The sequence below is a fragment of the Quercus lobata genome, chromosome 2, assembly GCF_001633185.2.
Source record: "Quercus lobata isolate SW786 chromosome 2, ValleyOak3.0 Primary Assembly, whole genome shotgun sequence".
Classification (NCBI taxonomy): domain Eukaryota; kingdom Viridiplantae; phylum Streptophyta; class Magnoliopsida; order Fagales; family Fagaceae; genus Quercus; species Quercus lobata.
In genome coordinates this window covers 20,976,070-21,001,027 of record NC_044905.1, presented here as the reverse complement: position 1 = coordinate 21,001,027, position 24,958 = coordinate 20,976,070, and the positions used below count along the sequence as shown (strand labels likewise).

The 24,958-nt window shown below is 36.5% G+C and overlaps 1 protein-coding gene across 1 annotated transcript; it reads right to left on the bottom strand.

Annotated features, from left to right (window-relative positions):
* Nucleotides 1-13,422: 13,422 nt before the first annotated feature.
* On the bottom strand, nucleotides 13,423-22,256 carry LOC115974911 (topless-related protein 1-like). Its single transcript, XM_031095478.1, has 25 exons — nucleotides 22,110-22,256; nucleotides 21,226-21,337; nucleotides 20,918-21,097; nucleotides 20,667-20,780; nucleotides 20,408-20,566; nucleotides 20,103-20,280; nucleotides 19,860-19,983; nucleotides 19,663-19,739; nucleotides 19,426-19,576; nucleotides 19,198-19,307; nucleotides 19,037-19,106; nucleotides 18,870-18,943; nucleotides 18,691-18,786; nucleotides 18,518-18,613; nucleotides 18,280-18,407; nucleotides 17,945-18,179; nucleotides 17,644-17,808; nucleotides 17,208-17,351; nucleotides 16,538-16,648; nucleotides 16,226-16,405; nucleotides 15,777-15,905; nucleotides 15,595-15,690; nucleotides 15,035-15,223; nucleotides 14,648-14,808; nucleotides 13,423-13,850 (listed from the first exon to the last, which is right to left on the bottom strand). Exons 2-25 carry the CDS (start codon nucleotides 21,306-21,308, stop codon nucleotides 13,640-13,642), a joined length of 3,261 nt encoding a protein of 1,086 aa, XP_030951338.1. The 5' UTR covers nucleotides 21,309-21,337; nucleotides 22,110-22,256; the 3' UTR covers nucleotides 13,423-13,639.
* Between the last annotated feature and the right edge of the window lie 2,702 nt (nucleotides 22,257-24,958).

The following is a 24,958-nucleotide window of genomic DNA, read 5'->3' as shown; positions in this document are numbered from 1 at the left end:
ATGAGATTTGTGTTGGGTTGGGGGCCTAAATCGAAACTTGACAATGGGCTTGAAGTACGGCCCAAAGGCTATCGATGAAGGTTTGGAGAATTCACCTTATTTTATTCCTTGGGCCTAGGTTGGGACTGACAAGGATTATGGGATGGCCCAAAACGTTTTCTATAGCAGACACGTTAGCATAATAGAAAAGCATACTGCAATAAAGAAATAGCTCAGCAGTAAAATATTCCAGTGGTAAAATATTCCAGCAGCAAATGAGATAGAACAGAATAAACCTCCAGCCGTTAACTATTTCACAGATTAAGGAGAATGTCTACATCTTCGAAATCATCATCCATAGGTTCCAGTGAGAAGAAGTCCTCCAATACAAGAACATGAAGGAAAAACTCTGTAGTAATAATTACATTATAACCTTCAATAGTAAATGAATAAACAAACACTATGGGTTCCATTATAACAAGTAATGGAGAAAGCTTAGTGTGAGATGAAAGGAGAGAGATAGATTCCAGCTAGCGCAGCAAGATAATTATTATGCTAGGGTATGCTTATGAATATAGTATAAGTAGTGAGTAGTGAGGGTCATTTTTGGAAGTATTAGTAGTGAGAGGGAGAGAGGGTGTTTAGTAGAGCTGCTGGGACTTTTTGCTTGGAATGGATGAGAGCTTATAGGTAGAGGTGTGAGGGATATTTGTGAGCTAGGGGCTGAAGCCTGAAGGGCTAAGTTTCTAAGGTTGAAACTAAGAACTCTGAAGCTCGAAACCTCACTAAAAGCTTAAGAAAAATTAGAGAGAGAGGGAAAATAGAGAAGTTTATGAGAGAGTTCTTCTCTATTGGTGTGTGTTGAGGTGTTGGTGGAGAGCTCTATTTATATTTGAGTTTAAGGGAGTTTTCAGAAAATAATCTTTGCCAAAATCAGTCTCAATTTTCAGAAAATCCTTAGAAAATCGTTCCTAGGATTTGTCCCAGAGTGGTAAGTTCAGTTTTAGAATGTTCTTATTGTTTTGGGTAATAGCAGCTGGAGTTTTGACTTAGTATTAAATGCTAGATTGTCCTTAGCTAATGAGATTAGAGCATAAGTTATGCTAATGATCTTGGTTGTCTGCTATTAGTATTAGAGCTTCTTAGGGTAAATTGTGTCACCCCAAGTCAGGTGTCAATCTTGGAGCCCTCTACTAGAAACTATGCTAGAGATCTCCTTAGTGCCCTCCAAACCACATTTTCCTATGTTTCTCCATTTGGGTTCATGTGCTTGGTTCACAAACCAGAAAATATACATTTTTTGCATGGTAATGAGCTGTTTACAAGTGATTCTAGAAGCTTCCATGGTCTGTTCATGGTTGCCCCATAATTCCTTGGCCAATTGTGTTGGAGAAGAGAGAGAATGGCTAGTTGCAGCTCCATTGCTTTGTGTCTTGTTAGCATAGCTTTATGTCTTGTTAGCATAGCTTTATGTCACATCAATAATCATGAAAATCAGCTTGCCAAGGAAGGGTGTAAGATTAGCTGAACATATGTCCCCTTCTGATTTGATTTGACAAGCTGAAAATGATGGTAATGGGCCCCAACTGTCAGCTTAGTTGTGCTGAAACTTGACTAGTGGCTAGTCTAACCACTTTAGTTACTTAAGTGAACCCTGGTTGCTAAGATCAGCACATGGGCTGGGCTATCTCGGCTGGGCTTTGTTGTTGGGCTTCTTTGGGCTTGTTCATCCCTACAAAATGAATAATTTTTCCATGAGTAATATACATGGGTTTTATAGTTAGAGTTTTTTGCGGAAAAAATAGGCATAGTTCCCATAAATTTAGTAGCTTTGAAAGATGAGTAATATATCATAAATAATTAATGCTTCCCATGAGTTAGAGACTTTAGTTTATGAAAATATATTTTTACCAAGGAATAGTTTTGGGTTTTGAGCATAATGTAATTATTTTGCCAAATAATATTTGGACTTTTGTAAATAGTTGCCAAGATAATGTTGGGCTTTTGTAAGTAGTTGCTAAAATAATAGTGGGCTTTTGTAAATAGTTGCCAAAATAGTATTGAGCTTTTATAAAAAGTTGCCAAAATAGTATTTGGGCTTTTTGTAAATAGTTTCCAAAATTATATTTGGGCTTTTTGTAAATAGTTTGAGATTTTGTAAAAATATTACTGTGTAGCAACGGACTTAGTAAGAGTGCCATGTAGCAACAAGCTTTGTAAGAGTGTCATGTAGCAACGGGCTTTAGGGTGCCATGTAGCAACGGGATTTGTAAGAGAGTTTTGTTGGGCTTTTTGGATTTTTCCCACAAGGTAAATGAGTATGGGCTTTTTATAAAGATGGTATAATTTTGTGACCCAATTTTGGTAATGGTATGATAAGTATTTGTGTGAGAGCCCAAGTTGGGTAATATGTGGGACATAATGGGTAATATTTGTGAGAGGGCCCAAAATAATTTATGGGGCTTATATGGGAAATATTTGTGGGAGCCCAAGTTGGGTAATAATATGGGGAAATATTTGGGTAACATGTGGGAAGTATTTAGGAAATATTTATGTGGGCCTAAAGTAGTTTATGGGCTTGTATGGGTATATTAGTGAGTGGGCTAATGACTCAACAAACACAAATTAATCAAATATGCATATAGCATGTGTGGCATACAATGTGATATGAATCCAGAGTTAGAACTCACCCTTGAAAACTAGCTTGTAAGGAAAGGATGCCCAAAAGCTTATATACACATGGTTAAACTTGCACTCAAGCCATGTGGGATACTTGGATCATAACATGCCACCACTCTCCGCAGCCAAAGTCCACGATGACTCACTCTATCGACACTGACCCAATGGTATTGCTTACTCTATTTTGGTAGCTCCACTCACATATCAGTTATTCAATGACTTAGTAAGACATTTTACCATAAAATTGCAACTCATTTTATCCCATACTCAATGAGCTATTTTTGATTACTTGACATGGTAGTTGACTTTGATACCAAATAGTACAAACTCATAGGTAGAACTCACTATTGAAAACCAATTTGTAAAGAAAAAGTGCTCAAGAGATTATATATACATGGTTAAGTTTGCACTTGAGCTATGTGAGAAACTTGGATCGTAACGTAATGGACCAAAAAATTAAAGATAAAAATCAAACCCAACTACGGAGATGGGAATTGTCTTCCTTGGTGAGTTGGTTGAGGGTTTTTGGCTCATAACGTCATTGTGATAGATTATTCTTCATTTTAGCCATTAAATGTTTTTGTAAAATTACTCTACTTGCATTACAAGTAATGTTACTAAAAGTAGAATTAGGATTATTTGGCTAACACTACATGTAGGTCCTTGTGTGAGAATACCTTTGGCTGTGGATATATTGGGGGTTTGAGTTATTTTATATTTGTGAGTGTGGTTGTAATAGTTATCATTGATATAGGATTTCTAATTGGTGTTGTCGGGGGACATAGACATAGAGTTTGTCATGCATGGAAGCTAAGATTGAAGAGGAGTATCAAGCTCTCTTATTTTTATTTTTTAACTTCACGAAGTAAACTTATTTTTAACTCCACTCATTCCTTCGTTACTACATTATTAACTTTAAACATAGAGGAAATACAAGGATGAAATAGAAGTAATTTTGAAAGTTGAGGTAGTCAATTGACACAATTAATAGTTAAAGAACCAAATTAATAATTTAAGTTATACATAATTTTTTTTAATTATTTTTTATATAAGATAGAAATTCTATTATACCATAATCTAAGTGTATATGTGTGTGAATCTCCCTCTTAGAGACTTGAACCCCGGCCCTTGCCCCCCACACCCCACAAACACTTACACTTGTGAAGCTACACATATTATTATGTTTGAATTTAATTAATTTAATAATCAAACTTCAACCTAGACTTAAACATGGCTTGTTCAATAAATAAATAAGTATAAATAAGGTTTAAAAAAAAACCCTGTGTCCAAATCAATCAATTGATCAATATCAATATACATATAAAAGTAGAGACCTTATGCGGAAGAGCATAAAGTTCTATCATGTGACGCACTTCTTGAAAAGAGAATTGAAATACTATTAAACCACATCATAAATAAGAACAAATTTAAAATTAGAGACATTTTATTTACTTTAGTTCAATATTTCAAGACTACTCTTTATTTTCTTTGATTCAATGTTTCAAGACTTTGTTTCATTTGATTCAATGTTTTAAGACTTTTCATTTCTCTCTCATACACAAAACTTTTTGCATTTTCATTCTCCCTTTTCACTCTACTCCTATATATACATATGCCCACAGCCCTTCATGCCATCTCATCTCAAATACACTCATACCAAAAACAATATCATTTACCTTCAACTTTTCAATGAGACCTACATAACTCTAACATTGTCGTATCATTTGATCCTAATTCGTATGAGTAGGATGTGATCAAGGAAGGGGGTTGGCACTTTTTATTTAGTAATGGTAGCTTACCGTTTTGATGTTGAAGTCGGATGTTATGAATTTTGTGAAAGTTGTGATTAGCTTTGAGTCTTTTGGTGTTTGAGATCTTGATATAGAAAAGTTATAAATGTATTTTCTTTTAGGAAAAAAAAAAAAAACTCTCTCTAATTGATTATTTATGAGGTTAGCGCTATTTATTATTATTATTATTATTATTATTATTATTATTATTATTATTATTATTTTGTTTTAGAACTCATAATTTGTAAGTTTCTTTGTAGGTGTTTTACTGCTATTTTGTGCGGTATGAGTCATAGTGATAAAAATAAAAATTGATGATGATTTCAAAGTGTTTTCTGTTTTTTTTTTTTTTTTTAAATGATATGGAAGCCCAACTAAAGACAATTAAATTTTGATAAATGAATGTGTTTTTAGCAAATTTCTCTTTGTCTAATCACGTTCTATTTATGTTGATAATTACAAATGATTTCCTTAATTTCATAGAGATATGAATTGGAGGATTGAGATTGGGGTCTCCATATTTGCTTATGAGAATAGTGTAATTGAGGAAGTGTCTGAGAGGTTGTTTATATTATGTAATTTTAGAATATAAAAATATTTTATACTTTAAATTCTTATTTATAGATTTCAAAATCATTTTGTGGGGCACAAAAATTTAAATAAGGAACCTGTGCCACGTGTCATATCCATGGCCGAGGAGTCCATTATCGTGCCTAGGAGGCCACGCCAGTGGCACGTTACCAGAAGAGGTCATACAATGGAGAAAGAGTTTCGGAGAGGGGGTCAGCCCTGACATGATTGAAAGGACGGTGGCTGCCCCCACATTTAATGCATCCCACCAAACCTCCTGGTTGCATTTATGTGGAGAAGACCCCTAAACAGTACTGCCTTGGCCGCTGCAACTCACAAGGGGTTTGAGAAGGTGTCTGATGGGACAAGCACTCAAGTGGTGGACTAGATGATCAACAAATGGAGGGCTAAGATCGCCTGAAGGGAGCTATATAATGTGAGAAACCCTCCAAGGAGAGGGGGGCAGAAAATCTGTAGAGAAAACACTGTAGCATTAAGAACAGCATCTGTAATCAAATCTAAGATAAATATATTTAAGAACTACTCTCCTCGAACATGGCCGAGGAAGAATTTCTATGCACTACATTTGTCTATTCAATATTTTTCCTTGCTCTCTTACCATCTTTAGCCTATTGCCGGCGTTGTCCAATTCATTGAAGCTTTAGTCCACTCTCTATAAATTTATTGTATTGGGCACTTTGGGCCTTAATCCATTCATCTTTTGGACCTGAGTTCTAAAGCCCGCCACTACAATTGGCGCCGTCTGTGGGGAAGCTTGAGCTTTAATGAGTCCAACGTCCAACCACAGTAGGATCGAGGCAAGAATGAGAGGAATCTACTGGTTCCCAACGTCAAGATCAGTTCCTCAACCTTGAATGGAGGAGGGACCGTGAGGTTAGTGTGCACACCACGCATACTAGCAGGAGCCAGTCTCGAGGCGGAAGTCACATCTCTCACAAAGAGAATACCAGAAGCTTGCAGTTGGAGATTAACTGTCTTCGTTGAAGGCTATGCCGCCAGCGACGAAGAGGGACTCCCTCGGATTCTAACTCTTCTTCTGATGATGAAGGAGATGGTAGCTACAGGCCCAGGTCCAGGACTCCTCCCAGTAAGTCTTTTTTATACAATAAAGACCGTCACTACAAACGGAGGAGTAAGAGTCCACCTCGCAAAGGTTTGGGCAATGATGCTATGAGCAGGGCTCTTAACCAGATCTCTAAATCACCGTTTATGTGTAGAATTGAAAGGGGAAAGCTTCCTCGGTGTTTTACTCAGCCAACATTCACCATGTACAATGGAAGAACGGATCCTGTGGAGCATGTGAGCCACTTCAACTAGAGAATGGTTGTGCACTTCAAAAGCGAGGCCTTGATGTGCAAGGTGTTCCCATCTAGTTTAGGGACTGTGGCGATAAGGTGGTTTGACAGCCTGAAGGAAGGCTCTATTAACTCCTTTAAGGAGCTTACTTGGGTTTAGGGCCCGTTTTGTGACTTGCAACAGGGTTTCTCGGCCTTTGGACTCTTTGTTGTCCATGGTAATGTGGGAGGGGGAGACCTTGAAAATGTACTCTAACAGGTACTGGGAGATGTTCAACGAGATAGATGGGGACTTTGATGTCGTAGCTATAAGGACCTTCAAGGTTGGCTTGCTCGCCGAGCATAATCTGAGAAAGTCTTTGACCAGGAAACCGGTCAAGAGCATGCATCGGCTCATAGACCGCATTGATGAGTATAAATGGGTCGAGAAGGACCAGTAACAAGGAAAGGGGAAGGCTAAGACGGTCCCTTAAGACAGAAGGGATCTCAAGTTGGACAGGAACAATAACAACCGACCTCGGGAGAGATTTTGCGGGGCATTCTAGATTTACTACTACTCAGGTAGTCAGTACTGTGTTCCAAGAGCCAGTACACCAAATCCTGGAAAAAATTAAGAATGAGCCATACTTTTAATGGCCGAATAGGATAGAGGGAGACCCCACGAAGCACAACCAAAATTTTCATTACCAGTATCACCAGGAACGAGGGCACACTATTGAGGATTGTAGGACTTTGTGGAGCCATTTGGAGCAATTAATTATGGCGGGAAAATTAAAGCAATTCCTGCGCTAGCCCAACAGATAGGGCGGTCAAACAGGGTCAGAGGCTTATAGGGACGCTTTCGCAAGACCACCCTTAGGTACAACCAGCGTCATCCTGGCTGCCCTGAGAAGAACTGGTTCTCAGCCATCCAGGGTGATATTTGTAGCTCGACCATCTGTAGATGGCTCGTCCCCTGATCCAAAGAGGAGTAGAGTGGAGGCTCGACTAGCTTTGAGCTTTTCCGACGAAGACAAGGTGGGAACCTTGTAGCCACACGAAGACGCCCTAGTAGTTACTCTCAGGATAGGAGGGTTTGATGTGAAGAGCGTGCTGGTAGATTAGGGCCACGACAAGGAGATCATGTACCCTAGCCTATTTAAGGGACTGAAGCTGAGGTCCAAGGACCTGACACGCTATGATTCCCCTCTAATAGGGTTTGACGGCAAGATTGTCTTTCCAAAAGGCCAAATCCAACTACCCGTTTAAATAGGGACAGAGGTCGTAGAAGTGAACTTCATTGTGATAGATGCCTATTTCCCTTACACGGCCATTGTGGCAAGGCCTTAACTTTATGCCATGGGGGTCATACCTTCCACCCTACACTTGAAGGTGAAGTACCCGTCTGGGGAACAGGTTGAGGAACTGGTGGGAAGCCAATCCATGGCCAGGCAATGCATGGTGACCGCAATTAGACATTAGACCAGGGGTGAGTCCTCGACCTCTGCGGCGAAGGACTTATAGCAATCAAGGGTGCCGGAGTTGTCTATGAGGATAGTGGCAAAAGTGGCTAAGTGCGAGCAACTAGAAAAAGTTGCTATTGGCAACGATGAGCAAAAGTTCTTCTAGGTAGGAGTTCAGCTACCTCCTCGGGAGAAGGAAGAGCTGATAGATTTTCTCAGAAAAAATATTGATGTATTTGCATGGAATACTTATGAGGCCCCTAGGGTGGATCCGGACTTCATTTGTCACCATTTAAACATCAATCCATCTATCCCCCCCCCCCCCAAAAGGCAACCACCTCGGTGCTCCTCCAAAGAACATTCTGACGCTGTCAAGGAAGAAGTGCTTAGACTTAAGCAGGATGGGGCCATAAAGAAGGTATTCTACCCAGAGTGGTTGGCCAACACGGTGGTGGTGAAGAAGAAAAGTGGGAAATGACGGGTATGTGTAGGCTTCACGGATTTAAATAAGGCTTGCCCAATAGATCCTTTCCCCTTGCCTCGGATAGATCAACTGATGGATGCAATTGTGGGCCATCCTCGGATGAGCTTCTTGGATGCTTTCTAGGGATATCACCAAATACCCTTGGCTCTGGGTGATCAGGAGAAGACTTCTTTCGTTACGCCCACAGTGAATTATCATTACAAAGTGATGCCCTTTGGGCTGAAGAATACGGGGTCTACTTATCAGAGAATGATGACCAGGATGTTTGAACCACAACTGGGCAAGAACATTGAGGTCTACATATACAATATGGTGGTAAAGAGTAAAGAAAAGCCTGATCACATAAATGATCTCAGAAATATTTTCGAGATACTGAGAAGACACAAACTACGCCTCAATGCCACTAAATGTTCCTTTGGAGTGGGCTCTGGCAAGTTTTTGGGTTATATGGTTACCCACTGCGGAATTGAAGTCGACCCAGATCAGATTAGAGCAATCCATGACCTATAGCCTCCTCAAAATCCCAAAGAGGTCCAAAAGCTGACAAGAATGACTGCCGCTTTGAATCGATTCATTTCTCGGTTAGCAGACAGGTGTAAGCCCTTCTTCCAGTTGCTGCATAAGTGGAAGGGATTCAAATGAACAGAGGAGTGTTCCTTGGCCTTTTAGCAATTGAAGGAATATCTTTCTCGGCCACCTGTTATGTCCAAACCTAAGGAGGATGAGGTTTTATTCGCTTACATTGCTGTAGCATCACATGCGGTGAGTCTGGTGTTGGTGCAGGATGAGAATGAGGTGTAGAGGCTAGTTTATTATGTGAGCAAATCGTTACATGAGACAGAGGTTCGCTATATACTATTGGAGAGGGCCATCTTGGCAGTAGTGCATGCTACATGGAAGCTCTCACATTACTTCCAAGCTCATACTGTTGTGGTTCTAACCCAACTCCTTCTCCGATCATTACTTCGAAAAGCTGATTACACAAGTAGGGTTGCAAAATGGGCAACGATCCTAGAAGCCTTCGATATTAAATACATGCCTCGCACCTCTATAAAAGGCCAGGTCCTCACCGACTTAGTGGCTGAGTTTGTTGAGCCTTCGTTTGAAGAAAATAGTGGAGCGCCGAGCAGGGATGGAAAATCAATTGGGGTGGTCTCTTTGCGAGAGCCTCTACCTTGGAAGGTGTATGTTGACGGCGCAACAAACCAAAAGGGACCAGGAGTGGGGCTGGTTGAAGTATTCCCTGAAATAATCATCATTGAAAATCCTTAAGGCTGGGCTTCTTGGCCACGAACAATGAGGTCGAGTATGAGGTTTTGTTGGAGGGGATGGCTATGGTTCAAAAAATGGGAGGAAGAGCAGTGGAAATTTTTCAGATTTGAAGTTGGTTGTAGGCCAAGTAAAGGGGGAACTGGAAACCAGGGATGTGAGAATGCAAGAATACTTGAACCAGGCTAGGTACTTGCAATCAGGATTTGACTCTTTTTCCTTACACCAAATCCCTAGAAGTAGAAATATGCATGTTGATTCCCTTGCCACTCTTGCAATCTCCTTGGCGTAGAGTCTACCTCAGGTCATCCTGGTTGAGGATCTGTGTAACCCTACCGAGATGGAGAGGACAAAGGTATTCATCAACTGAGGGTGGGACCTAGTTGGATGGATTCTATAGTCCTATTCCTTAAAGATGACATCTTGCCCGAGGAGAAGGGGGAGACTAATAAAGTGCGAAGAAAGGCTCTGCCGATTTTGGCTATCTGAGGACTAAAAGTTGTACAAACGCTCTTTTATGGGCCGTATTTGCTATGCATCCATCTTAAAGCAATAGAGCCACTCCTAGAAGAGTTGCACGAGGGGATTTGGGAAGCTATACAGGAAGCAGATCCTTGTCTCATAGGGCCCTTATGCAGGGATATTGGTGGCCCAATATGTAAAGGGAAACGCAAGAATACGTGAAGAAGTGTGACTAGTGTCAGAGATTTGCTCCCAACATTCAGTAGCCAGGGTGCGTTCTTAATCCTTTGTCCAGTCCTTGGCCTTTTGCTTAGTGGGGCTTGGACATTGTAGGACCTTTCCCTAAAGTTTTGAGGGGCTATTGTGGGGCACAAGAATTTAAATAAGGTACCTGTGCCACGTGTCGTATCCATGGCCAAGGAGTCCATTATCGTACCGAAGATGCCACACGCTCGGACAGTAAGGCCACGTTAGTGGCACGTTACTAGATGAGTCATACAGTGGAGAAAGAGTTTTGGAGAGGGGGTTAGTCCTAGTATGACTAAAGGGATGGAGGTTGCCCCTACATTTAATGCATCCCACCAAACCTCCTAGCTGCATTTATGTAGAGAAGACCCCTAAACAATGCTGCCTTGGCTATCGCAACTCACAAGAGGTTTGAGAAGGTGTCTGATGGGACAAGCACTCAAGTGGTGGACTGGACAATCAATAAATGGAGGGCCAAAATCACCTGAAGGGAGCTATATAATGTGAGAGACCCTCCAAGGAGAGGGGAGCAGAAAATTTGTAGAGAAAACACTGTAACATTAAGAACAGCAACTGTAATCAAATCTAAGAGGAATATATTTAAGAACTACTCTCCTTGAACATTGCCAAGGAAGAATTTATGTGCACTACATTTGTCTATTCAATGTTTTTCCTTGCTCTCTTACCATCTTTAGCCCATTCCGAGCATTGCCCACTTCATTGAAGCCTAGCGTTTTAGCCCATTCTTTACAAATTTATTGTATTGGGCTCTTTGGGCCTTAATCCATTCATCTTTTGGACCTAAGCTCCAAAGCCCGTCACTACACATTTAATTAGTTAAAAAAGTAAAGTCTACTTTAAACAGTAAATATTATAATATGTTTTAGTCTTATAGTTTTATACAATTTTTTAAATAAAATATGAATTAAGAAAATTAAGTTTCAAAGTGTTCAACAATATTGTGGGCAAACATAAATATTATACAACAAAGTAAGTATTATATGTAGGTTTTAATATACATAAAAATGATTTCAAATGAAATTGTAAAATATCCGTGTATCACGCGGAACATCATCTAGTTATATATAAACAATGTAGTTCATTTACGGCTCTAACAAAATGGAACGACTATACTTGTTTTCTTTTTTATAGCCCTAATAAAATGGAAACATTGAATAAAAAAAAATGGAAACACACTATATATATATATATATATATATATATATATATATATTTATATAAGAAACATTACTATTATTGACAAAGTTTGACAACAAACTTGATTGTTGCTTAAGGCTACAACTTCTCTTAATATCTTTTTATAAGATGTGAATTCTAAAAAATCCACCAAATCCATTGTTAGATTACATTTTCTTAGTATATTCTCCATGCTTGTAAAATTTCAAGAAGATTAAATATCAATAGATATGTTATCAACCATATGTTTAAATTTCAAGTTTTTGTAATATAAAATTATACATAAAAAATAAGTTTATGGATCGAATAGTAAATAACATCCGATTGGCATGAAATTTGAAATGTGTGTTAAAAATATAAACAACATGTAATTCAATAGTTAGATTTTCAAAACATATAGTCATGTTAATTTTTTTAAAGAAAGTTTTAGCCTTAGGCTACAACCAAATTTTGTAACCAAACTTTGTCCTATTATTATTATTACTATTGCTTCCTTATATGCTATCACATGGATTTTTTTTTGCAAAATAAAACCATTTTTCAAAAAATTTCATTAGGTAGCAAGGTTTCCAAACTATTTAGAAAAACTAACATCTCAAGTCTTTTAAACTCGAGTTCACTGTAGCAACTCAAGCACAAGAGACTCAAGTTCCATGTTCTAGCCACACTGACGTGGAATTTTAATCCACGTGAAACTCGAGCTTTTGAGACTCAAGTTCCTTACAAAATTCCTTTCGTTCCCTCACCTTTAGTTCTTACCTTCAACGAACTTCAGCAAAACCTTCCTCACAAGTTCGATCTGATCCAACCAACTCTAGCAAAACCTTCCTCACAGGTCCGATACGAGCAAAATCTCCACCACCTCATACTGATCCAATCAAAACCTTCCTCACAAGTCCTCATAAACATCTCACTAGCAAAACCAAACCCAACAAAATACACAAAGCCAATTGGAACCTTGTAAACCTAATCCCAACAAACACGCCACCACCTCATTCCGATCAGAAACTACAAACCCAAAACCAACAATAGCGCCACTACCTCATCTCGATCAGAACCTGTAAACCCAAACCCAATGATCGTGCCACCATCTCATCCCGAACGGAATCTGTAAACCCAAACCCAACAATCATGCCACCACCTCATCCTGAACAGAACCTACAAACCCAAACCCAACAATCACGCCACCACCTCATCCCAATCGAAACTTGTAAACCCAAACCCAACAAACACTATTCATCATGATTAGAGGTGAGCTTCGGTGGGGAATGAGAGATATGGAACGAGACAGAATGCCATCTTATTGATGAGTTTCGGCCATGGAGGCCCGATTTGGACTTTGATCTAGAGAAAAAACTAGAGAGAAGAAGGTTCAAAGAGAGAGAGAAGAAGAGGTTCAAAGAGGAAGAAGATTGGTCAGTTTTTTTGATTTGGTTTACTTTTAAGGAACTCGAGTCTCATAGACTTGAGTTTCATGTTAATTAAAATTCCACATCAGCGTGCCAGAACATGGAACTTGAGTCTCTTAGGCTCGAAGTTGCTACAATGAACTCGAGTCTAAGACACTTGAGATGTTAGTTTCTTAAATAGTTTGGAAACGTTGCTAACCAACGAAATTGTTAGCAAAATTCTGTTATTTTGCAAAAATATCCCTCTCACATCCACCTCTGAAAGTTTTGACCTAAAAAAATAACCCGCAACACTAAATAAATTATAATTAAAATTACTCCCTCTCAAACGGGGTGGTAATCATAACTCTTAAACCGTGAGGTCGTACCAGACAGCCGCACCACTTTATTTTGGCACATGAAATCTACTTCCATGCAGCTTGATAAGAATTAATATTGGAATTAATTTAGTTTTTCATGCTTCTTAATAATGGAGAAATTTACTTCCATTGTAATAAGGGGGGAAAATTGCATTCCATCTGAATAAATCACTGATCTGCAAAATTAGAGCCCAGCTGGCCTATTTGTGACTTTTGAACAGCTTGCAAAAACATAGCCCTTTTACTTGATGCAAAAAACTTTGCTAACATTCATTCTATAAGAAAGAGATGTATAAAGGTTCAATTAGGATAACCCCAATTAAGTCTTGTAGCATACTACATATAAAGCTGATAGCTAATATGAGAATTAAACTAAAGAAGCAGAAATAGTCTGATAAACTAAGATCAGCAACATGCAATTTTTTTTCTGTTGTCCATCAGCACTGGGGCTGGTCCAAACCAGAGGCAACTAGCGGAGGCATGGTAGGAATGCGATTTGGTGATCCATTCTCGACAGGTGGCGGCACACCCCATTTTCCTTCAGATTCAAGTGGCTCAAATACATTAACCCCACCATCTGTTAGTCCTATGGCAAATTGGTTTGGGTCTTGTGGATTTGCAGCAATCACTAGTGGATATACTGAAGAACTGCATCAACATGGGAAAAAACAAAGAGGAATAAAAAGGTCATACCCAATGCACAAAGCTCCAAGTGGAAATCATATATGCTGATTTCTGGCTCAGATGTCGCTATATGCAAATGCAAAACTCTAAATATCAGAATCAGTATTCTTGTTAAGGGCCATATATGCATTATGCAAAATTTGTTAGTAACTATTATTTACCATAAAAGTCAGGAAGCTGAGACTACATAGTATCGGATAAATTTTAAATTGAGTTTCTATGAAGGAGAAGCATGTTTTGTCATCTTTGTTCCATTGTAAACAAGATGGCTATCTATAAACCATTTTGGACCTATCTCCTCCACGCTACTATGAGGTGGTTTATAAGACGGAGACCATTTATATGTATTATTTAAACAAGTCACATGAGTTATTAAAAAAACCATGTGATTAAAACCACACATGGATAGTCTTCAAGCGCCACATAGTGCGTTGGAGGAAAATAACTTCAAACAAGTTTAGAGCCAAACTTTTTCCATCTATTGAATGCTAATTAATTCATACAAATTTCTTTAATGTATCTGTGTACTTAGTATAAATGCTTCATCAAAAAGTTGCACATGACATGAACCTCTTCTACATTTTTGTTGTAGTGTATTAGGATCTATGATCTCAAAATCACCCATGATACATACTATGAAATTGAACAATGGATGGTAAGTGGTGACTAGGAAATTTGAAATTTGATAGTATGCATATCTTGCTGAATGAGGCCTATGTCAAGCATCTTAACAGATAGATTAGCAAAGGATCATTGAATACCTGACATGAAGATAAGCAGTAGGATTAATCTGACATCGTAATTGGAGATTTGAAGCACCAAATACACGCACAGTTCCATCCAAAAATCCGGCATAAATTAACTGGCTATCACAGGAGAATATTGCATGGGAGATTGGCGGTGAAGATTCTTCTACAACCCACTGGAATCACATAACATCATTAACTATTCTGAAGGAAAAAAATGGAAAGAGGGAGAGCAGAGTTGGAATGAAGTTGCTCATCCATGTTTTTGCCCCACTACAATTTTGACATGTTGCCACCACTAAGCAAATCCTTACCACAATTTTAGATAGGATAATTATAGAGGAGGCAATTCCACAGGACAAGACATTTGAATACTTTAATAAAAAGCTAAGATGAAGATACCTGCGACACACATTCAAGTTTCTTTGTTTCATATATGGCAAGTTGCGTCCCATGTACAGCAAGGAAGTGTATTTGATCCTGGTGAAATTGAACTTGGGTATCTGACATTGCCATGGATGTCCTTCCAGCTGGAATCTGCAAGAAACTGTTGTTCTGTCGCTCCCACTTATCAGAGTTCCACACAATAATCTGGAAGAAGAGGATACACAAATTTTGATCATGTCAGAAATAATTATGAGAGCCATTTTGTTTGAATGTGTCCACTGTCTACACCTAGGTGAAGAGTGAAATTTTGTTGTGTTTGTCTATTTTGCACCTACTAAAATAGCATAATGAAGAGCTCTCTTGAATATGATATTTTATTATTCATATTGGAAATCTCTATCCCTCTCTCTCATCTCATGGGCAACTGCAGGAAACCCAAGTCTGGTGGCTCATTTTACCAGCAGCCAATCAGATTTAAGCTATCAAACAAGGAAATCAATATCAGACAACTATTTGACCTAGTTCAGACTGCTAGAGTTCCCCAAAAGGAAAGCTATAGAAGATCAATTACTAACCTGAGCGTCTGCTCCAGAAGAAACAAGCACATTGAGCACATGTGAGAAGGCCAGGCCAGTGATTCTTTTAGAATGACCCTTAAGTTTGCTCTTAACCTACAACAAGAAAGAAAATGACCAAACTCCCAGATTTTCACTTTAATGAGCACCAATGCATTTGTCCATGCCATAATGTGTGTTACCTCATCTACCCGGACATTATATATGAGAATTGTGGAATCATCCATGCCAACTGCAATTATATTGTTATCTTGAGGGTGGAAAGCAAGATATGTTGCTGCAGGTGGTGGAGGCATGAAAGTTGTCATAACCTGTAATTTCCCAATTATAATTTATAATTGGTCAATCAAAGTGTGGTAGATATCAGATTCAGCATTAAAATAAGCCCCAAGTGATCTGTGTTATGGGTGATGGGATATAATAGAAACTTCAGTGCATAAAATTTTGAGTTGACTTGGCCAAAATTAAAATAAGCATAAAGGCCTAGATCTATTAGCAATCTCCCAAATAAGCTTCTCACCGGCATCTGCAGCTTAGACCAAATTATACCTTGTGAAAGGACATACCTCTCACCCATTTTCAGCATGCAAACTTAAATCATACCTCATAACAATCTAGTTTTAAACGTTACCTTAAATGTCATCATGTTGAACAGAGAAATTTTTCCTCCAGATGCTGACATGACATAAGAATCATTCTTGGACAAAGCAAAACATGATAGAGCATCCTCTGGTTTAGCATCAGTTAAATCATTGGTCATTGTTATGCCTGATGGTGGTTGTACTAATTGAGGAGAAGCCTTGGTAGTTGCCTACACCACATCACAATAATCACCCTTTTATTCATTAATAAGTGTAGGTTCAGAGTGAAACAAGAAGCTTTATATTCATGGAAGGAAATTTAAGGGAGGAACAGATTTAGAGAAAAGATGGGAACTTTAAACCTTGCCACTCAAATTAGGGTCACATCGTTGCCATTTCCAGAGTAGATGGATGGCATTTGCTGCTAATGCCAAAATACCAGTACCTGAATTAGTATAAATCAACCTTGAGATCTGCAGAGACGCAGGAGAAGGTAATCAAAAACCATTTTTTTTTAATCTGGCATTTAAAAGAAAATAGACTGTAAAAAGAAGAAAAAATAACAAAGATGGCATCTGAGATAATTTTAATGGAACATATGACCTTGGAATTCCATCTTTCATTGCATTTATATGACCAAGTTTTGTTTGACGTGTTATATACTTTAAAAAATAAACCATAAAACTGAATGATGCTCATGCTAAGATAAATTTTTGAAAATTTAGTATAGCAAACTATCTGTGTGACTAGAAAACTTGAATAAATTTATAGGAGGTATAAACTAACAACACCTAGCTAATATGCTCACATAGTCGTAATTGAAATTCAAATGGATCAAGAAATTTAATTATTGTATACTTCAGAAAGAGCACATGCTAAACATTAATTGAAATGTGTGAATAAATTGTATACTTCAAAAGATATATATATATCAATGATAAGTGCTAGGCCAAACTACCATCCGTTTGTATGCACAATGGACCAAGAAATTTAATTTTCCCTGATACTCCTAGATATCCTAATAAATCATACCTTGTCTGATTTGACACGAGCTGGGAGCTTCAATGACCTAAACTGAGCAGGTTCACTAATTTCAGTGAGCTTCCAAATCTTTGTTTGGTTGACTTCTTCAGCTAATTTAGGTTTCACATTCTCCAAGTTTCTTGTGTCTCCATTCTAGCAAGCCAGCGGAATGAATTAGTCCATGATTTTAAATATTAATGAAGCACAGAATTAAGATTCATTTTAATGTAAAGAAATAGTGTTTGTGAGAGAGAGAGAGAGTGAAATTAGAAGTTATGCAGAAATTGTATGTGATGGAGTCAGAATTACACACCTGTATGAATCACATAGGTCAAGGAAAACATGAATATTAAAGTAGAATTTCATTTGGTGCACTAATTACAAATCACATGATATAGATAGCATTTCTCTTAAGTTCAACAAAGGAAGATTTTACAAGACAGACCCTTGTTACAGTCTCAGAGGCACTTCTTGCTGCAACAAGAGAATGATTTTCATAAGTACGCATCAACCGCATCCCATCAACTGTTGCTAAGATTTTGATTCTGTTGTCATTTGCAGAAACAGCCAATAATGTCCCTTCCTTGTTGAAACGGATACGTGGGCTTGCCTTCAATTAAAATGTATTTGAGCAATTCAGACCACTGTTCTTTTTGTACACATTATTGTGATAAAAGTAGAACTGCAAACAAGACAAAAAATAGAAACAATATAGAGAATTTACAAACATCCATAAAATAACTTACTGGTAGTCCACCCTCAGCATCAATACTTGTCAAAAGATTGGGATTATCCATATCCCAAACCTTAATTGTATATTCATCACCAACAGCCAAGAACCGATTCTTGGTTGAATCAAATTGAACAATTCCAAGAGAACGTTTATTTAATCCTTGGTAGGTTCTCTTCACATGACCTTCATTTTCATTCCACTCAACAATGTGTGACTCACCATCTTTACTGGTTCCACATGAAAAAAGCCTACAATTTTCAATCACAGCATTGACTTTTGAGGTTTTCCATAATAGGATTAAATTGAAAGGAAAACATTAGAATGGTGTAAAAGTTCCAGTAGATAAACCTTCTCCCATCAGCACTATAAGCCATTGTAGTGCATGAGCGGCCAGGAGCATCATAGTCAACCCTGGATCCCATCATGTCATATAACCATGCTTTTATCTTTCCATCCACTGATGTTGAAAAGACAAACTGAGACATTACAGAAAAGGAAGAAACTTAAATAAATTGAGAGTAAATAAGCCATAGGATGCAAGACATGTATAAAATAGTCATATTGAAGTATCAAGCTGAGTCCTTACATGAACATTTTCTTTGCAGTGGGGACACACAGAATGAACTGGAGCATCATGACCTTCAAAAGTATACAATTTTGCACCAGTAGCTGCATCCCAGACCTTTAAAGAACGAAAACTAGTAACTAAATAATCTTTTATTTCTATGACTAATAGTGTAACTACTATTTGTAACCAACCTTGATGGTCTTGTCATCACCGCAAGTTATAACAGAGAGTTGCTTAGTAGGGTGACAGAACGCAAGATCGTTCACACTACCAACATGAGCATCAATCTAGAAATTAATTTTTTTTTAAAAAGGGTGTTAGAAACAAATGATGAAAGATATACTGCAAGAGAGAAGAAAACAGAACCTACCTCCAAATGCTGGCGAATGTCATTCCCAGAATGATAAGTATATAGTTGCATCATGTGTTTAGAATATGCAACTCCTGTTTGATGCCCAAAAAATAAAAATAATAATTTAGCAAATTTAGATCATAGGCTATTTCAAAAAATTTTGCGGTCCAAATATTTAATCTCACCAAATAAAGAACCATCAGGGCTCCATGCTATTCGCTTAACCGAGACACATGGATCTTTGATTAAAGTTGCCTGAATTTCATCAGATTTAGAATTTAGATTTCTCTGATGAAATAAAACGTTAACTTGCTTTTTAGTTATATTAATTGGGAAGGAAGCCTACCTTTAGTATCAGAGAACTTGCTCCAATATTCCATACCTGAAAATTTCTTGAAGCCATCTTCTCCCTGGAACTTACTTCCCACAAACTTATGTCGCCCAAAATGGTGCCAACTGAAAAATCAATTTAAGAAAAACTAGTCAATTTAAACTTAAACGCATATATATTTACCCGATATAACAGCCACCATAAAAATCAAATGGTCATTAAAAGAAGCTAGTGGAAACCAACCTAGAAGTAGTGTCTGTTGAACAGGATGAAAATCCATACTTGTGGTAATTGATCCCTGATTTAATGTTCGTGCTACAGTCTTTGGCAATTCATCAGTTAGGTTAAACAACATGCTGTGACTTTGACCAGGATTGGTTACTGGAAACATTGCCTGCGGAAAAATGTATGAATATCATTTAGATAATTATTTAACTGTGACCCAAAATTGAGATCATTTGCTTCTGCTGTTAAACTTACCCGATCTGAACCCCCAGGGTACCTTGTTTTTGACATATCATCTATATCCCCAAGACCCTTTGAAACTGCAGCCATAGCTAGAAAATAAAATATATTTAGGAACAAAAATATAGGAATTTGTATGCCAGAGATTAGTATAAAATATGAAATTTTCTCGGGGATTTTAATAAGAGCTAGTGGTTAATTTGAATCAGTACCTGGATTTGTTACAGTACCAAAACCAATACCAATTCCAGAAACTGCTTGATGAGTTGTAGTTGAGGGATTTGATATCCATGATGTGAGAGGTGTCTGAAATGATGTTGACGGGGGTTGGAATGGCTGATTACAATGGCAAACAAAAGTGCAATTTAGAAAACGCTGAAAAGACTGTAGGCATGATTAAAATCCAAGTTAACTTAGTCTTTGAACAAGAACAAAGAAAATAGTTTATCATATACCCCATTTGTAGCCATTGGAAGAAAACCTTCAAATTTTGGTGTGGAGCTTATCATTTGATTGTTTGCAGCTAGTTGTGCAAATGAATCAGTGGAGTTTTTGCAACTGTGATCCAAAAAGAGGGTTCTTATATCAGGATTCTGTCTAGGATTTGCGCAAAGTGAATGCTGCCAATTCAAGCTGTCAAATTACACAGCAAAATCAGTTTACTCTTTACGGCCTATAGACATAGCCAGAAATTATAATGAGTATCATACTATAACTCCCCAATAATTAGAGCATCCTTGAGCTAATGATGTCATATTACCTTTGGTTGATAAGCATCCTTAACCTTGAGCCCCTTATGTTAGGCAGCTGCAATTTTTCCCGGAAAAGTGGGTTTGCCTCAAGAAGCTTCTTTAGCTCAATAAACATGATTGCTCTTGCTGTCTTTGTATCTCTATAATTAGAGAGCTGATCATTTTCCCTACATAAACCCACATGATATTTCATAGTGCTGTCCACATAGCATACATCATTATCACCAACTTAAAGTGGAAACTCACAATTCTGTATAGAACATGTACCTAAAATTATCTAGAGTAAGGAGCATAGTAATTTCCTTGAACAAGTCCTCGTTGAAAGAGGAAAAAACCTTCAAATCCTTCACAAGAATTTCTACAGCCTTGCTGCGATCCAGCCTGATTTATTATAATTGAAAAAAGAAAAAAAAAAGAGCAGACACAATTTAAAAATGAGCAAAAAAGTAAAATGCTTTGATGAGTTAGCAAGACCATATATTTTTTTTATTATAAATTTTTAAGAATCACGAACTCACTTATCCAAAGCCTCAAGGTACTTTTGCTTTCGAATTTCGAAAAAGATCTTCATGGAATATCGGTTATCATCTGGACTGGTGAACCCGGAAAGATAATTCTCAACATCATCCCAGTTCCCGCTAAGCACCAACTCCTCAAAGTACTTGAGGTTAAAGAACAATCCCGATTCTTGCTCTAGCCTACTCAAACAATAAAAAAATAAAAAATAAAAACTACTAATTATAATGGAATTGTACAATTACTTAACCAAAAAGAAAAAAAAAAAACAAATTGGAAGATGAAAACAAGGGATTGGACGAGAAATTACTTGTGAGCAGTGTCTTTGAACTTTTCCTCATCTAGGAACTGCAAGATCAGGAAGATTAGGTCCCTGCTGAGCGTAGACGCCATTGGAAATTTCCTGTTCTTAACTCAGAAACCTGCATACGAACCATTATCACTAACAACAATCACAATTCTTATGAAAAACGACAAAAAGAAACAACTAAACCAGCAGGCTAACAAACAAAAGCTTTTGTTTTGTGTTATTTATTTCAGTTTTAAAAGAAAACAAAATCCCAGGAAAAGGAAATCACTTTCCCTTCCAGAGAAAACACATAATTTCAGAACCATGTGTAACCTTCAATTCTCAGAAAAATTGAATTTCATTGAAACATACAGCACGCAAAAATTGATTTAAGAACACCAAAAAAAAAAAAAAACATGTACGTCAACCAAAATCAAAACAAAATAAGTAAAAATTAAAACTTTACGCTAACCACAAGCAAAACCCACTTGAATCATCATGATTATAACAAAAGGTAAGCAGAAAAAAATTTATCCAAGAAGTAAGAACACCAAAACAAGTTCAAAGAAAAAAACATGTACGTCAACCAAAATTAAAACAAAAAAAAAACAAGTAAAAATTCACGCTTTATAAAACAACATGCAAAACCCACTTGAATCATCGTGATTATAACAAAATTCTGCAGAATTTGAGATAGGTAAGCGTTAATTACCGAGACTAAGGTTCAGAAAAATTAGGGCTTTCAGATATTCAGAAACAGTAAAGTAGCTTTTTATGCTTTAACCTAGTGAAATTGAAGATGCCAGAAAGCAGAAAAAAGCGCATGTGAGGTGAGTAGTACTAAGAATGAAAACAAACAAAAGCTACCCATCTGAAAGATAAAAGCAAAAAACAGAGAAACTCACCGTCAAAAACAGAGAGTATTAGAGAAAACAGAGCTCTGACTTAAGCGCTAAGACTCTCTCTGTGAGTCTGAGAAAGCTCTCTTTCCCAGAAGATGCTGATGATGACGATGACTGATTGAGAGAGACTGAGCACCACTGAGACATTGCAGAGGGCATTTATTTATACTACAAAGGCGGCATTTTCGATGCAGAGGATAAGTAATTGTGCTTATCATGATAAGTTCGGAGTCGTATCTATGTATGTTTTATAACTTTAAGGAAAGCAGTCGAAAAGTGGGGTCCCAGAAAGCGAAAGATCACTCGAACAGCTGTCTTAAACTTTGTAAAAAGATAGACAGCGACAGTTGAGGTCGATTTTCTATTGTTCCCACTCCGATTCATTCAATACCAACTAGAGATTGACTGAAAGTGAATTCCTTACAAAGTTAATTTTTTTTTTTTTTTTTTTTAAATACGAGTAATTTTTTTTTTTCCTAATTTTACCCCAAAATTATTGAAACAAAAAAAGGGTTTGTTTGATTAGTTATTGGACCACGAGTGCCACTTTTTTTTTTTTTTAAATAATGTATTTAGAAGGATTTCCAATTTGGGAAGGTTGGAAATTAATATTTAAAAATAGTAATAATTGCCTAAATTATATTCTTTCCATTTTTCAAGTAAAATGTAAAATACCCGTTTAAAGGCTAGATTCAAAGTTGAAGAAATCTGGACCTTAGATTTCTTCAAAAAAATAAAAAAAAAAGTTGAAGAAATCTAAGGTCCAGATTTTGCCAACACCTTTAACTCTAGTTTAGTTTAACCAAAGTTAAAATTTTTACTATGATGAAATTTAAATGGGTTGGTAGAATCTAGACCGTAAATTTATTCAACTTTAAATCATAACCTTTAAATGGACTGTTCCATTTTAAACTTTGAAATGAAGAATATTCGAATATGCTTGATGATAAGATTGGCTAGTATTTTGGTCATTAAAAATAAAGTTGAGGCTATTTTAGGTTTTCTATAACAAAAAAAAAAAAAAAAATAGCAGTTATTGAATAGTGCAAATTGTCTGATGTTCAAAAGGCACCACGAAATTGATTTCTCTAATATGCAAATATTTTAAAAATGCAATCCCATAAATATCGTCCAACCCAACGTATCAACAAAATCATATTTTACTAAACTTGCACTTTTAGCCTACCAGTCCACTTACCCAATGGACTCAATAAAGAATGAAAAATTTTAAATTGGTACATGTCTCAATAAATAAATACTATGGTTACTGTGGGCAATATTTTATATATAAAAAAAATACAAGAATGATTTTAGATCGGGTATCAAAAAAAGAAAAGAAAAAAAAAGAATGATTTTAGATCAATATATCAATATCCTCTATAGAATTGAAGGTAAAAATTGACAAAGAAAATTGGCCGCAATTGTATACTACTATTAATTAATAAGAAAGTTTAGTTTGAGCTCACAATTTTTCATTTGAAAAATTGAATTTTATACTAGTTAGTTTTTGAATTAGATTAGGATTTGACTGAAGTTTTATAGAATAATAACATTTCTTAATTTGTCATTCCGCTACTAAAAATAATAACAATAATTTTATCCCTTAACAAAATGTCAAAAACAATACCGATTTTATTCTACAGCGCTGCGGCGTTAACACGCTCTCCCAAGGTGGCCGAATAATGTACATACCAAAAAAAAAAAACAAAAGTGTCAGAATAATAATGGATTCTTTAATCAGTGCATGCATGACTCATGACTTTTTTAAAAAAGGGAAATAAAAAATTTAGGGAGCAAAACTCATGACTTTTAATCATAAACTAAAATTATTGCCCCCTAGAGGATTCACCTCAACATATACGTGTATCATGCAAACTCAGTATTTGGTTATCTATTCCATTTAAATACTATTTTTTTCTCTTTTTAAAAATAAATAAAGAATTTTTTTAGAGTCTTGTTAACGAGTGCTCTTGACGCAATTATTGATAAATTATTTTAGAAAATTTTTGACACAATCTTTATGGAAAATATAAAGAGTTATTTTTTTTTTTCATTTTCCATAAAAAAATTTTAAAAAATATATCTTAAACCAATGCACTCAAGGCATTATTTAACTTTTTATCATTTTTTTTTAAAGTTTGACTTACCTCCAGTATATTTTTAACTAGACATGTTCTTTTATTTTAAATATACAATAACAAATAGTAGTGTGTTTCCGTCCCCACCTTTTATTTAGTTAGTGATGTGATAGTCTTTGATTAAAACAAAAGGAGATTCTTTAAAAAAAATATTGAAAGTAAGACAAACTTTTTTATTTGTCCCCAACTTCCCTTTCATTGCCACTATGTACAAATCCCTTGTCATCAATTAATAAATAATTTTTTTAGGGTCCGGGTACCCTTAAAACAATTATTAATAAACCATTTTAGAAAAGTTGATACAATTTTTATGGAAAAAATATATAAAAAGCCATAAAAAATTAATTTTTCCCCGGAAAATGTTTCTAAAAATATATCATAAACCAATGCACTCAAGGCATCATTTAACTTTTTTCATTTTTTTTTTTATCCCAACCTTTCCTTTCATGACAAAACTCCTTCTCATTGGTACCTTCGGAAGAACACATAGCAAACTCACTTACTCTTTCATTGTCACTATGTACAAATCCCTTGCCATCAATTAATAAATAATTTTTTTAGGGTCTTATTAATGAGTGCCCTTAGAGTAATTATTAATAAATTATTGTAGAAAATTTTGACACAATTTTTATAGGAAATATAAAAAACCTTTTTTTTCTTTTCCCTATAATTTTTTTAAAAAAAATATATATATATATATCATAACCAATGTAC

Bases quoted from the DNA above. Each gene is read 5' to 3' on its own strand.
- LOC115974911 (XM_031095478.1), bottom strand. From the start codon at position 21,308: ATGGCGTCTACGCTCAGCAGGGACCTAATCTTCCTGATCTTGCAGTTC. The intron at 16,649-17,207 runs GTATGATTTATT...GCGTCTCTGCAG, and splicing joins CTCGTGTCAAATCAGACAAG to ATCTCAAGGTTGATTTATAC. The intron at 15,906-16,225 runs GTAACGTTTAAA...GGGAAATTACAG, and splicing joins TCAACATGATGACATTTAAG to GTTATGACAACTTTCATGCC.